Genomic DNA, 14,339 nt, shown 5'->3' with positions numbered 1-14,339 from the left:
AAGTTCAGGTAGTATACCTTACCCTGAGCCTCCCTGGCATTATCTGAGGACACATTTCCCCATTTGCTTTAAATGCTGCAGCATGGAAGGACCCAACAAATAAGGGACAATGACTTTAGTGAAGTAGTGAAATTGACAAAACAAAGTGCTATCAGTGAACAAAATAAACTGCAAAGAGACCTTATGCCTCCACTAATCTCTTTCAGTTCGTTATTTAAGGCATTGCTCAGAACAGATAAGGACTTCTTTCTGATCATTTAAGTCAGTGGCTCTCCAACCTTTCCAAACTACTGTACTCCTTTCAGGAGTCTGAGTTTTCCTGCATTCCCCCAACTTTCACATCACTTAAAAACTACTTGCTTACAAAACCACACATAAAAATACAAACGTGTCACAGCACACTATTACTGAACAATTGCTTGCTTTCTCATTTTTACCATATAATTATTTATATTCCAATTGATTTATTTTATATTGTACTTACATTTCAGCGTATAGTATACACAGCAGTATAAACAAGTTGTTGTCTGTATGAAATTTTAGTATGTACTGACTTCACTAGTGTTTTTTTAATGTAGCCTGTTGTAAAACTAGGCAAATATCCAGATGAACTGATGAACCATTCGGAAAACCTCTGCAAACTCCCAGTTGAAAACCACAGATTTAAGTTAAAACCAATCCTTTCAACTTCTTAATTAATGCTCCTGTTCTCTTTTATGAGCAACACCAAATTTTTTCTAATACCATCTCTTATGGTTGGATATTCTTTACAACTCTGAGTTGAGCAACCTTACACTTTCCTTGACAGTCCACCTCAAAACTGTTCCTTTCATCATTCTCCTTCAATTCACATTTATATATTTAACAAAATAAACATACAAGAGAGGAACCAGATATGTACATAACATGAGTTCCTAGTGATCCTGTGGTATTGCAAGCCTCATTCTCCCACATTCACTTTCCCTCCTTCCTCACCCCTGCAGTGTTAGGGCCTTTAAAGGGAAGTTCCTTGGGGGCAGGAATTTGGCAGTTTTATCTGACTGCATAATTCCAAATCCCCTACTGGGGTTATCCAAATAATGGTGGTCACTTTTCAGACAATTTAACCTAGATCTGTCCCCCATCCACTGTATCATCCCAGTCTTCAGAAAACTGCTCACCTCGACCTCTAGAGGAACTTCGACCTCGAGGAGCCCCTACCACCGTTCCTCCTCCTCGTCCCGTCAACCGCAGGACAGCAGCACTGTTTACAGACATGGAGAAATTTCTCTGCCAAGAAGAGGAGACAGCCAAGGTGAGATAAACAAGCAAACGTACCTTTCCCTATGCTTTTTAGCATAAAAATGATACCTACCCTGACTCTCTTCTGTATATACTTTCTGCAATTGAAAATGCTCACGAACCACAAAACAAATCAAAAGATATAGAATAAATTGCTTAGATACATGGGGAAGTTACTAAATGATCCCATTTAAAATACCTTTTTTCAACATCCTTTTCTTATACTCTTAGTGTTTCCTTTCCTTTCAACCTCTAAACTAATAAAAGCAAATATTTGCCTTTATCTTTCCATTGCCTTTCTAGAAGATACAAGAATGCAACACAGTCAGCTCCCTGAAGAGCAAGGATGGTGGTATCAGCTAAGATACCATGGAGACAGAGAGCCAGAGAAACAGGTAGAAAGGCTGACGACAAGTCCATGCCAGTAAAGGACACATTACAATGAGCTGTGTGACTGAAAGTTATACTCCAGACCAAAAAAAGTAACTTACCTGCAATTCTTATTTTCAAAAAGATATTAAAAGTGTACTGCAAGTACCGTCTCCCATGCTCCCTGCATATGACTGACTGGAACGTCAAATAACTTAAAATCCATAGTCAGAGAGCCACCTGAAAAGTGAGTAGTATGTGCCTACTCACTGATGTCGCGCACCAATACCATCTCCAATCAGTTCATTTTTAAAGCAAGACAGTAACATACTATGTCCTCCTTCTTCAGGAATGTGGGGTGATTGAGAGGGAATCTATTACAACTACTATCCTTCTGAACAATTAAGAAGTATCATCTTTTCCAAAAGTATAGTAACAGCAATAGACCACTTCTGAAGACTTAATATTTTTATGAATCACTAAAATTTTAAACAAAAAAAAGCTCATTTTAGTAACAAAAATCCTATGCAACAGTCACGGAATGCAACAGAAACAAGAAAAAGATTTACTAAAAGGAAAAAAAAAAAGACATTTCAACATAGAACAACTAGCTATCCAGAAACACCCAAAATGTTCTGAACATAGACCGTTGGAAGTTTGGACACTTCTGCCCAGAAACCAATTCTGTACCACTAGCATAGCAAACTTCGACTCACATTGTAGTTCCAAGTCTAAGCTTTAAACTAAAAAAAAAAAAAAATGCATAGAACTCCATGTAGCTGTTCTGTAAGTCTAAAAACAAATCTACTGGGGGTAGCCTAGCATTGATTACATGCCTCTGGACACATCTAACTTATTATTGCCTTGAAGAGTCCTATAGGAGACAAGCAATTAGATTGTCATTTAGACTTTATATATTGGTGTCCAAAGAAACAGGAAGCTGCATGCACTTTAGTCTATTTCAAATAAATCCAAACAAATATTTGACATCTATCTGGAAAGGAAGAACCTCTCCAAGGGGAGACTGGTAACTATGACCATAGCTTGAAAAAAATCCTATCACCCTCACAGGTACAAAGCTTTCTCTGGTGAGTGTTGTCAACTTCTACAAAATCTGAGTATTCATTTAACATTTTTTTCCTAGCTCTTATAATTGCTAAGAAAACCTTCTAAAAATTAACTGAACATGCACAGCTGTGGTAATATCATCCTCAGTCTGCAGACAGAATACTTGAGTATCTTTGCTGCTGCTCAAATTTTTGCTAAGTGAAAATTGGCAGAGTGCAAATTAATTATATTCATAACCCTAGTCAATTTCACTCTGCTACTACTTAGGAAAGTTAAAAGCAGCAATATATGCAAGCTGTGGAATATTTCCCAAAAACAGAAGAGTGGAGCAGGTAAGGTAGTGGTAACATTTCGGACGCTGAGAAAACAGTGATGGGAAATTTTAGAAAGGGCTACTGTAGAAATGTCCACGGAAAAAAGGTAAACTGATCATATGCAATGGTTAGACAGCGTACATACAGAAAACTGAAAGTCATGTAGTCACACTTAATATAATCACCAAAAAATTGTAATCACGAAGGACTGTCATATTAGGAAATTGATCAAACTTCAGTGTGTTAACCAGGAAGGTGGTTAAGTAGCACAAATGGTCAGAGCAATCTGTTCTTCCTTTGGATTTTCTCAGAGCAATTGCAAGAGGTGAATTTTACTTTAACTTACAACCCTTCTTAAATAATCTCCTTTGAGTCAGTGTTCTAATTCAATAATAAATGTACTTGAAACAATTAATTAAATCTTCCTTTAACACTATATGAACAACAGATAGCATGTTTATCTAAAATGTGATAGACCCAGGCCAGTTAGGTACAGCAGAGTAGTCCTGTTGGTATTCAGGAAAGTGGGCAGGCTCTACTAAAGGACCTCTTCCCAGCCTAACGGGAGGATCCACAGGTCCGTGATACCAAATAATTGTGGGGGACAACTAATGAGTTAACAGGAACAGAAGTGAGGTCACAGGACTAAACAAAGGGAATCTGCCGGGGACACAGAGCAGAGGACCCCGGATAGCACCCACTACTCTTCAAAGGCGTTAAGGAAGCCAGCGGATGCAGCCCAGAGGAACTCTGCCCAGATGCATGAATGGACAGAGGAGCGAAAATAGGCCCCCATAGTCGCAGAAAACCCCGTCGGTCAACTTCTTCTCCCTGGTTTTATAGATGGCCATTTTGGCCAGGCCTAGGAAGAGGTTGACAAGGAGGTCCCACAACTTTGTGGGGCCACAGATAGGGAGTGCGTAGATGAACAGGTGAGGGTAAAAGTGCAACCAAAATCATAATAATATATCCAAGAGGAGCCGGAATAGGGGCTGCAACCTGGCGCATTCCAGATAGCTGCGCGCCAGGGTCTCCCTCAAGCCACAAAAGGGGCAGGTGTCCGGGAGGGGAGTGAACCACGCCAAGTACACACCCGTGCTCATAGCTCCGTGAAGGATCCACCAGTTGACATCCCCAGTGGGCCTCGGGACCAGGGGGGAATATAGGAGGGCCCACCGGGGCCTCTCACCATCTAGAGATGGCAAAAGGTCCTGCCACTTCATGCTGAGGCGGGACACAAGGGTGAGGACATGAAGGGTGTGGAGCACGAGCATGTACAAATGTTTTCATGGCACAGTATGGAACCGGACCGGCTGCAACTCGTGCAGCCGGCTCATGGTAAAGGGGTGAGGTAGCCTGGTAGGTCCACGGGTCTGATGAAAAGGTCAGGAGGGCCTGGGGTGGAGGGTGGGCGAGGCATGCCCTCTCACAGGACCCAGTCAAGAAAGACCCGAGCAGTGGGCGGTAAAGCGGCCCTCACCTCCTGAAGTATGCACTGGGGAGTACAAGGCCTGGAGAGCCCCATGCGCCGAGTGAGCATCAGGGGATCCAACCAGTCTCCCTGGTCACAGTCCAGGAGGCCTCTGACTCTGGCGACTTCTGCCAGGACCAACCAATGGCACACTGAGGGGGACTCCACCAACTTCTGGAGGTGGCCAGGAAATCCGGGGCTGGGAATAGGGTGTTGAGCTGGTGCCTGAGCATGGACAGGACTAGCTGATTGAGCACCAGTGCCCTCCCTCGGAAGGAGAGACAAGACTAGTCTTGTCCATCTCTGGAGCCGCTCTACCACCTTGTCTTTTAAACCTTGCCAGCTCTCCCACGGAGACGGATGCATGGCAGAAAGGTATACGTCAAGACAGAGCAGTGGACCCGCGCTCCACCGGATGGCCTGAAGCGTGAGCAGGAGGGAGCTCGCCTGCCACCCGTCCCCAACCACCAAGCCAGAGCTCTTGACCCGGCCGGTGGAAGCCGCCGAGTAGACAGCTGGCAAGCCTTCACCCGCACCAACTCGCCCGGGTCCTGGATCAGGAAAAGCACGTCACCACAGCTCCTGCTCCTGCAGCATCAACCTTGTCAGCCTCAGGTGGAGGATACAAAGGAAGGGCTTCATCACCAGAGCGTACAGCTAGCCTGAGAGGGCACACCCCTGCCGTACTCCCTGCCCGAAGCTGACCGGCTCGGTCAGGGTCCAGTTGAGCCTGACCAGACACTCCACAGAGGCATACAGCACCTGGAGAAAACCCACAAACTGGGGTCCAAAGCCGAACGCTCGCAGAATGCCCAGGAGATAACCATGCCTCACCCTGTCGAACGCCCTCTCCTGATGCAAGGACAGAAGGGTGAAAGACAGACCATCCCTACACCCGAGCTCCAAGAGATCCCAGATCAACTAGAGATTATCAAAGATGGTGCAGCCTGAGACCATGTAGGTCTGCTCTGGATGGACCACGTCCGCCAGCACGGACCCCAGCTGCACGAGATGGTCTTCGCTATGACTTTATAGTCCGTGCTGAGAAGCGAGATAGGATGCAAATTCCGAAGGTCGCAGGGGTCCCCCTTCTTTGGGAGCAAGGTGAGCCCGGCAAGATGAGCCACAACAAGGGGAGGACCCTGCTCTCCAAGGACTCGGCCCAGACGGTGCGAAGGTGCAGGCTGAGGACGTCCCAGAACACACGGTATAACTCCATGGTCAGCCTGTCCATGCCCGGAGATTTATTTGTGGGCGTCCAGAGGAGGGCTTCCGAGAACTCGGCCAGAGTGAGAAGCGGCTCTAGCCGGTCTCGGTTACCCACGGGGACTGTCGAGAGTCCGTCCAAGAGCACTTTGAAGGCATCAGGATCGGTCAGATCCCGGGAGAAGAGGCCTGCGTAGAAGAACCTGGCACTCCCGCACATCTCTGCCGGATCCATGAGGGTGGTGCCATCCTCTGCTAGGAGGCAAGTGATGTGCTTCTTCACCCCCCTCTTTTTCTCCAGGGCGTAGAAGCAGGAGCTGAGAGCCTTATCCCGAAGGAAGAGGAAGCGGGATCAAAGGTACTCTGCGCCTGATGGTCCTTGAAGGCCAGAGCTCCTCCAGTTTCTCCTGCACGCTCTGCAGAGCGATGGATCCTCAGGGCTGGCGGCCAGACACCTCTCCAGCTCTAAGACCTCCCATTCCAACTGCTCTATCATCACATCTCTCCGCTGGCTGACGCCGCAGGTGTAGTCGCGGCAGAAGAGCCAAGCGTGCACCTTCTCCACCTCCCACCGCACAGAGGGAAAGGCACGCCTCTGCCCTTGCCAGGCAAGCCAGAACCCCCGGAAGGACGCCACGAAGCCCACATTCTCCAACAGGCTGTTATTAAAGTGCCAAGAGGCCAGCCCTGGCCTATGTGCAGAGAGAGGCTGTCACAGTTGCTAGGTGGTGGTCTGAGAATGGGGCCAGCCGGATGCTGGAGGAGTGGGCCCGTGAAAGGTGACAGCATGAAAAATAAATGTGGTCCAACTGGGAGTGGCGCAACCGACGGGCCTCCACCCGGATGAAGGTAAATGTTGAGACGTCATCCAGGTGGTGGTCGCACCAGATGTCCACCAGGGAGTGATGGTTGACCATCTCCCAGAGGACGCCTGCGGTAGCCAGGCACTGCTCGGTCTCCGAGCGGTCTCGGTCCTCGAGAGTGGTGTTCAAGTCCCCGCCTAGGACCAGACATTCGCAAGAATCCAAGTAGCCGAGGAAGGCGAACGCTTGCTGATAAAAACGCAGCCGCTTCGGGCCCGATGTTGGGGCATAAACGTTGACAAGATTGACCACTAGTCTCTCCATGCTGACCTGGAGGTGCAGCAGGCAGCTTGGCACAGCCGTGGCGACCCCCAGCACCTTGGGCTGAAGGTCAGAGAAGAAACAGGGTAGCCACTACAGCCGAAGTGGTGTTGAGGTGGCTAAAATAGACCCTGTCCCCTCACTCCCGCCACCAACTTGCTTCGGCGGCTGGAACCGTATGGGTCTCCTGCAGGAAACAACAGAGTACCCCCCGCCCCCAAAGGAAGGAGAGCACCTGGCACCTGTGAATACCCATCCTTCAGCCCCGGGTGTTTAATGTTGCGAAGATGGTAGATGCCATGTGGGGGGAGATCCTCGCTGGCAGGGGTGCTTATGGCCCCCATTGTGCCGTGCAGCCAACAATGACCAACCCCCCCCAGTAGGTGAGCAAGGAGTTACAGAATTCATGGGCCAGCTGGTAGGCTGAAGCAGCCTGCCTCCTGGTCCCTTTGCCCCCACCCAGAATGGCCCTTACAGCCCGGAGAATTTGATAAAAGTCCCCCCAGAGCTGGAGAGCGAGCTGCACCTTGTTCTGGGACCCACCGGCATCCTGGAGAAACTCTCGCAGCCTACCAGAGGGTGGGGTTACAGGCCCCTAGCCATCCTCTAGTGGGGCCCTGTCGAAGCCCCGTGCCCTAATGAGACGGGCAGACACGGGGCAGACTCCCGGTGTAGTGCCTGATGTGCTGGCGCCACTCAGCCCATCTCAGACACCAGCTCAGTGAGGTGCGGCAGAGGGAAAAACAGCAGCCCCCAGGAGGTCAGTGCAGTGGAACATGAAGGCCTCTCCCTGGGGGTCATCCTCCAGGATGGGGAAGGAGATAGCCCCAGGGGCATCAATAGCAGCATGGGAAGTGGGGGGGGCGTCAGCTTCAGGGGCGGGGCAGGGCAGGGCAGGGGTCAGGAGCAAGGTTGGGGAGATGGGCAGAGCTGGGACCGGGGCCTTGGCAGCCAAGCTATCAGGGGATGGCATCTCTCAGTCAGGCTCAGGGGTCCGTGGAGTGGAAAGGGGACCCTTGATGATACCAGGCTCGTGCTCCAAGGCAAGCGTTGTGGCCATGGCATCGATAGGTGGGGATACAGCAGTAGGGCCCCCACCTGGGAAGGAGGTCAGCTGCCCTGCATCAACAAGGGATGCCCCTGATGACTCAGGTCCCAGCCGCGTGGCACTGGCCGTTGCCTCAGTAGTTTCGGTGGCCATTAGTGGGAGGTCATCCGTGGCCAGGCTGGTAGAAGAGTCCAAGGGTTCCTCAGAGGCGGGAGCAGAAGCAGCGGTTAGAGGGAGAGAGCAGAGGGTCATCCTCTCCTTGGGTGACTGGGGTCAGACCCAGGGTCTCGATCTCCTCAAAGATGGAGGGAAAATCACTACCACCACACCGGGAACCTCCTCACTGGCACCCAAAGCGACTCTCACCTTGGATCATGCAGGGAGGTCAGGTGGCAAGGGGGCAGGAGGGGTTCCCCCAGGGAGGGACTGCAGAGGAGGGGTACTGCTACCCTCCATTGTTGCCACGTCATCCCCAGCTGGCTCTAGCAGATGGGATATGGCCGGCGGCAAGGCAGAAAGCTTGGTGTCAGTGGCCCGCTTCCTGGTCTTTTAGGGGGCCTCCGCATCAGATGGAAGGAGCAGTGCTCGAGCCTTCTGCTTGCCCTGCTTCCCCTATACTTGGACCCAGTCCTCCATGGCATCATCTGTGTGCTGGTGGACAGGGGTCGGGCCGTTGGGGGGGGGGGGGCAGTAGCACTGGAGCTCGGGGAGCTAGTGGTGGGGCTGCATGGGGGAGGGAAGGTTCGCCCTCTACCATGCCCGGCCGTAAACACACTGCACCCTCCTCCATAGGCCCCACCAGACTACATGCAGTGGAGGCAGGGCTCTCCCGGTCATCTGGGTGCACTGGGGGACGTGCCCCCAGCACCTGAGTGGGAGCAGTGGTGGACTGTGGAGGAGGAGGAGAAGGAGAAGGGGCGGCTCTGGGTTCCAGGCAGCCAGGGGTGCCAGCGACGACAGGGCCAGTCTCCCGCTGGGGCTCGGGGGTGCCAGACACTCCTCCATGCCAGACCAAGGGGAAGTCCCTCCAGATGTGCCCCATTGCCCGGCAGAGGTAGCACCGGGCTTCCCCTATAGAGTAATGCACGCAGTAACGGGCCCCTTGGTAGGGGTATAGAAAGGACCCCTCGAGCGTCTCTTCGTCACATACCACCGGTGGCAGCTGAAGCTGCACCTGCCAGCGGAATGAGAGGACGTGAGAGAGGGTGGGGTCTCTGCAGCCCAATGGGAGAGGGCTGACAACAGAGATCGGTTTCCCAGGGCAGAGAGAGTGGGTAACAGGGCAGCAATAGGGAGGAACGGAGGTCAGGACCAACCGGGTGCCCAGGTCCTCCAGGAGCTCCAAGGGGACGAACATGGCCCCCCACCGCCAGGCCCTTCTCCACTGCCTCTTGGGCAGCAGCCTCCGATGCCAGGAAGATGATTACATTCTGGTACATTTTGGAGGCCACCACAATGGCCATGGGCCCCACCACCCTCGTTAATGCCCGCACATAGGTCTCCATGTGGAGTGAAGCAGGCACCAGAAGGCAATGCCCGCTGTGCTTCCTGGTAAAGGTAGGGAAGGAGATCCGGCCACTACAGATGGTAGCAGAGGCGGTGGCTGAGAGAGATGACATAGCGGCAGGCAGGGGAGCTGCCGCCACCTAGGCGTATGCCCTGGGGGGCCAAGAGACGGGCAGCCGCAGAGCCGGTGGAGGGAGCAACAGGGAGAGACGCCGCGGTAGAGGGAGCAATTCCTGCCCTGGAGGCCTAGCCTTTTTGGCAGGCACCTTACCCTTCCTTTTGCCCTGGCCTTTCCCACCGACTGGGGGGGGTCCCCCAAAATTGGAGGGGGCAAGCGACGTGGCAACAGTGGAGTTCACCCTGGTGTCCACTGCTGCCAGTGCCCCAGCAAGGGCGGTAGCAGGGGATTTGGCAGTGGTCATCAAGGTGGAAGCCATAGGGGATGACGGGGTGGGGTAGGTGGAGGAAGGGCAGTGGGGGCTGCCTGAGAGGTCCCACTCACATTGTCCCCCGCCATAATGAGGAGGTAGGGAGGAGAGACACGGGGGGAGGAGTAGAATGGGGAACAGGTCAACCACTCCTCGCTGCTAGGCTGCAGGCAGGGTAGGAGACCACCGGAAGGGGAGGGCTATCAAGACTTTGTGGGGGGGGGGCATTCAGTCACCAGCACAGAATGGGATTCCAGCTCCTCTAGCTGCACTAGGGGATGGGGGTTATAACAACATTGGGGAGAGTGCAGTGAGACTGGGGTCAAATTGAAACAGGGGAGGGGTACAAGCGCATAGGGCAAGGGGCTAGGCAGAGTAGGGGGACCGTGGTGGGAGGGAACCACCAGGCTGGAGGTGAGACAGGAAAACTAAGGGGCTAGCTTCAGAGGCTGGGGCAAACAAAACTACAGAGGGAAAAGGGCGGGGCGGGAAAACAAACTGAAGCTGCTGAGGGACTGGGGCAAAGTCAGGGGGAGAAGCAAAGGACTTCAAGGGGAAAGGGGGAGACTGCAGCAGGGAAGGTGGGGTGTCAGTCCAATGGGGGGAACGTGCACCCACATGCACCTACAAAAAAGGCAATGTTTGCTAGTTGCTGCTTCAGGCCCAAATGGTGGAAACATGGCATGGTGAGCAAAGCAAGCAGCTGAGTCTTTGAGGCAGGAGGTAAGTATCCACTGAGGGTGGTGGAGGGGGCAGCGATGGTGGTGGGGATGGGGGGGACACAGATGGAGGGGGGGCAGGCTCCATGCCACATCCCCCGTGTCCCCACAAACACAGTCAAGACCCCCACCACAAGAGCACAGTTCCAAAGTTACTCAGTCCTTCCAGGCCCCCTACACAGTGCCCTGCATAGGCTCTGCGTGCTCCCCCAGCAGCAGAGGGTCTCCTTCCTCCTCCTCCTTGACGCATCAATGGCTCCCAGGCAGCAACAGCAGCTCCAGTAGGCAGTCTGACCACCAGGCAGGAAGGACGCCTCTCAGGCGGTAGTGGTGGCATCCACAGCAGCAGTAGCAACGGCTGGGGCTGGGGCCCCTCACTCCTCTCCTCTGGGGAGTGGGCCAGCAGCCCCCCACCCCCCAAGGGCTGTAGCAAGAACAACAACAACAACAACAACAACAACCGACAGGGGTGGGGTCCAGCAGCCAGCTAGTAGAGAAGGGGCACGGTGTCTGGCCCAGCCAGGGGAGTAGCTGGAGAAGCAGCAGCAAAGGCCCAGGGCCTAGCAGCAGCCCCAGCAGCAGCAGCCGCCTTCCACCTCCCTCCAGGCCGAGGGCTATAGGAAAGGAGTCAAGGGAGAAGCAGCAGGGATCTGGCCCCTGACTGACCAGAGCAGGGCTGCTCCAGGCCAGGGTGGACACCTGACTCCAATTACAGTCAGGTGAGGCTGTTAAGCTAATATGAACACCTGACTCTAATTAAGGCCCCTCTGATACTATAAAAGGGCTCACTCCTGTCAGGCCGAAGAAAGCTAGTGAGCCAGAAGAGAGGAATCATAGAATATCAAGGTTGGAAGGGACCTCAGGAGGTCATCTAGTCCAACACCCTGCTCAAAGCAGGACCAATTCCCAACTAAATCATCCCAGCCAGGGCTTTGTCAAGCCTGACCTTAAAAACCTCTAAGGAAGGAGATTCCACCACCTCCCTAGGTAACCCATTCCAGTGCTTCACCACTCTGAGGCCATGTCTACATCTAAAATTTTGCAGCGCTGATTGTTACAGCTGTATTAGTACAGCTGTATAGGGCCAGCGCTGCAGAGTGGCCACACTTACAGCAACCAGCGCTGCAAGTGGTGTTAGATGTGGCCACACTGCAGCGCTGTTGGGCGGCTTCAAGGGGTTTTGGGGAAGGCGAGAGCAAACGGGGGAAGGAGACCAGCTTCGCCGCGGTTTGCTCTCGCGTTCCGCGAACCCCCCTGCAAACCGCAGGGAAGGAGACCTGCTTGCTCGGGGGTTCGGCGAACGCGAGAGCAAACCGGGGAAGGAGACCAGCTTCGCCGCGGTTTGCTCTCGCGTTCCGCGAACCCCCCTGCAAACCGCAGGGAAGGAGACCTGCTTGCTCGGGGGTTCGGCGAACGCGAGAGCAAACCGGGGAAGGAGACCAGCTTCGCCGCGGTTTGCTCTCGCGTTCCCCGAACAAGCAGGTCTCCTTCCCTGCGGTTTGCAGGGTGGTTCGCGGAACGCGAGAGCAAACCGCGGCGAAGCTGGTCTCCTTCCCCGGTTTGCTCTCGCCTTCCCGGAACCACCCAGCAAACCTCAGGGAAGGAGACCTGCTTGCTCGGGGTTCGGGGAACGCGAGAGCAAGCCGGGGAAGGAGACCAGCTTGATTACCAGAGGCTTCCTCAGGTATGCTGGGATACCTGCTTATTCCACGGAGGTCAAGAAAAGCGCTGGTAAGTGACTATACTTGATTACCAGCGCTGGATCACCAGCGCTGGATCCTCTACACCCGAGACAAAACGGGAGTACGGCCAGCGCTGCAAACAGGGAGTTGCAGCGCTGGTGGTGCCCTGCAGATGTGTACACCTCCTAAGTTGCAGCGCTGTAACTCCCTCACCAGCGCTGCAACTTTCTGATGTAGACAAGCCCTGTGTGAAAAAGATTTTCCTAATATCCAACCTGAACCACTCCCACTGCAACTTGAGACCATTACTCCTTCTTCTGTCATCAGGTACCACTGAGAAAAGTCTAGATCCATCCTCTTTGGAACCCCCTTCCAGGTAGTTGAAAACAGCTATCAAATCCCCCCTCATTCTTCTCTTCTGCAGGCTAAACAATCCCAGTTCCCTCAGCCTCTCCTCATAAGTCATGTGCTCCAGCCCCCTAATCATTTTTGTTGCCCTCCACTGGATTCTTTCCAATTTTTCCACATCCGTTTTGTAGTGTGGGGCCCAAAACTGGACACAGTACTCCAGATGAGGCCTCACCAATGTCGAATAGAGGGGAATGATCACATCCTTCGATCTGCTGGCAATGCTCCTACTTATACAGCCCAAAATTCTGTTAGCCTTCTTGGCAACAATGGCACACTGTTGACTCATATCCAGCTTCTCGTCCACTGTAAGCCCTAGGTCCTTTTCTGCAGAACTGCCTCCTAACCATTCGGTCCCTAGTCTGTAAGAGTAAATGGGATTCTTCCGTCCTAAGTGCAGGACTCTGCATTTGTCATTGTTGAACCTCATCATGTTTCTTTTGGCCCAGTTCACTAATTTGTCTAGGTCCCTCTGTATCCTATCCCTACCCTCCAGCATATCTACCACTCCTCCAAGTTTAGTGTTATCTGCAAACTTGCTGAGAGTGCAGTCCACGCCACCCTCCAGATCATTAATGAAGATACTGAACAAAACCGGCCCCAGGACCGACCCTTGGAGCACTCCACTTGAAACCGGCTGCCAACTAGACATGGAGCCGTTGATCACTACCCATTGAGTCTGACGATCTAGCGAGCTTTCTATCCACCTTACAGTCCAGTCATCCAGCCCATACTTTAACATGCTGGCAAGAATACTGTGGGAGACCGTATCAAAAGCTTTGCTAACGTCAAGGAATAACACATCCACTGCTTTTCCCTCATCCACAGACCCAGTTATCTCCCCATAGAAGGCAATTAGGTTAGTCAGACATGACTTGCCCTTGGTGAATCCATGCTGACTGTTCCTGATCACTTTCCTCTCCTCTAAGTGCTTCAGAATTGATTCCTGGAGGACCTGCTCCATGATTTTTCCAGGGACTGAGGTGAAGCTGATTGGCCTGTAGTTCCCCGGATCCTCCTTTTCCTCTTTTTTAAAGATGGGCACTACAGTAGCCCTTTTCCAGTCATCCGGGACCTCCCCCATTCGCCATGAGTTTTCAAAGATAAAGGTTAATGGCTTTGCAATCACATCTGCCAACTCCTTTAGCACTCTCGGCTGCAGCACATCTGGCCCCATAGACTTGTGCTCATCCAGTTTTTCTAAATAGTCCCGAACCACTTCTTTCTCCACAGAGGGCTGGTCACCTTCTCCCCATACTGTGCTGCCCAGTGCAGCAGTCTGGGAGCTGACCTTGTTTGTGGAGATAGAGGCAAAAAAATCATTGAGTACATTAGCTTTTTCCACATCCTCTGTCATAGGTTGCCTCCCTCATTCAGTAAGGAAGTGTGGCTGAGGTAATGAAGACACCGTCAAGCCCCTGGAAAGGGAGCCCAAAGGTAAGGGTGAAGAAGGTGTTGAGAGAGAGAACCGGGAGAGCTGTAGCGAAGTAGCCCAGGGAAATGTACCAATTCTGGCAGTGAAAGGTCAGCTGCCAACAGCTACTGCCATTAGGGTCCCTGGGCCAGAACCAGGAGTAGAGGACAGGCCCAGCTTCCCCCCAACCCGCCACTAAAGAAACACCTCCTGGGAGGGGAAGACAGGCCTCTGTTAGGACAGGAGACTAAACTCTTCTGAAATAAGGCCATAGGGACAACAGAGACTGTGGGAGTTCTCT

General features: G+C 52.6%; 1 protein-coding gene across 9 annotated transcripts in view; it reads right to left on the bottom strand.

The window, feature by feature from the left end:
- GIGYF2 (GRB10 interacting GYF protein 2) overlaps nucleotides 1–14,339 on the bottom strand; it is a 155,843-nt gene that overhangs the window by 94,071 nt on the left and 47,433 nt on the right. For 8 of the 9 annotated variants that reach the window (XR_007775958.1, XM_050965306.1, XM_050965308.1 and 5 more), the window contains one exon: nucleotides 1,161–1,269. The exons of the other annotated variant lie outside the window; for it this stretch is intronic. Coding sequence is in view for 7 of the 8 variants with exons in the window: in XM_050965306.1 (XP_050821263.1) it covers nucleotides 1,161–1,269 (109 nt within the window). In the remaining variant the exon portion in view is untranslated. The remainder of the gene's footprint in view (nucleotides 1–1,160; nucleotides 1,270–14,339) is intronic. 9 annotated transcript variants of the gene reach the window in all.

The sequence above is a fragment of the Gopherus flavomarginatus genome, chromosome 8 (assembly GCF_025201925.1).
Source record: "Gopherus flavomarginatus isolate rGopFla2 chromosome 8, rGopFla2.mat.asm, whole genome shotgun sequence".
NCBI lineage: Eukaryota > Metazoa > Chordata > Testudines > Testudinidae > Gopherus > Gopherus flavomarginatus.
The sequence above is the reverse complement of the archived record's forward strand: the minus strand, read 5'-3'. Positions and strand labels throughout refer to the sequence as shown.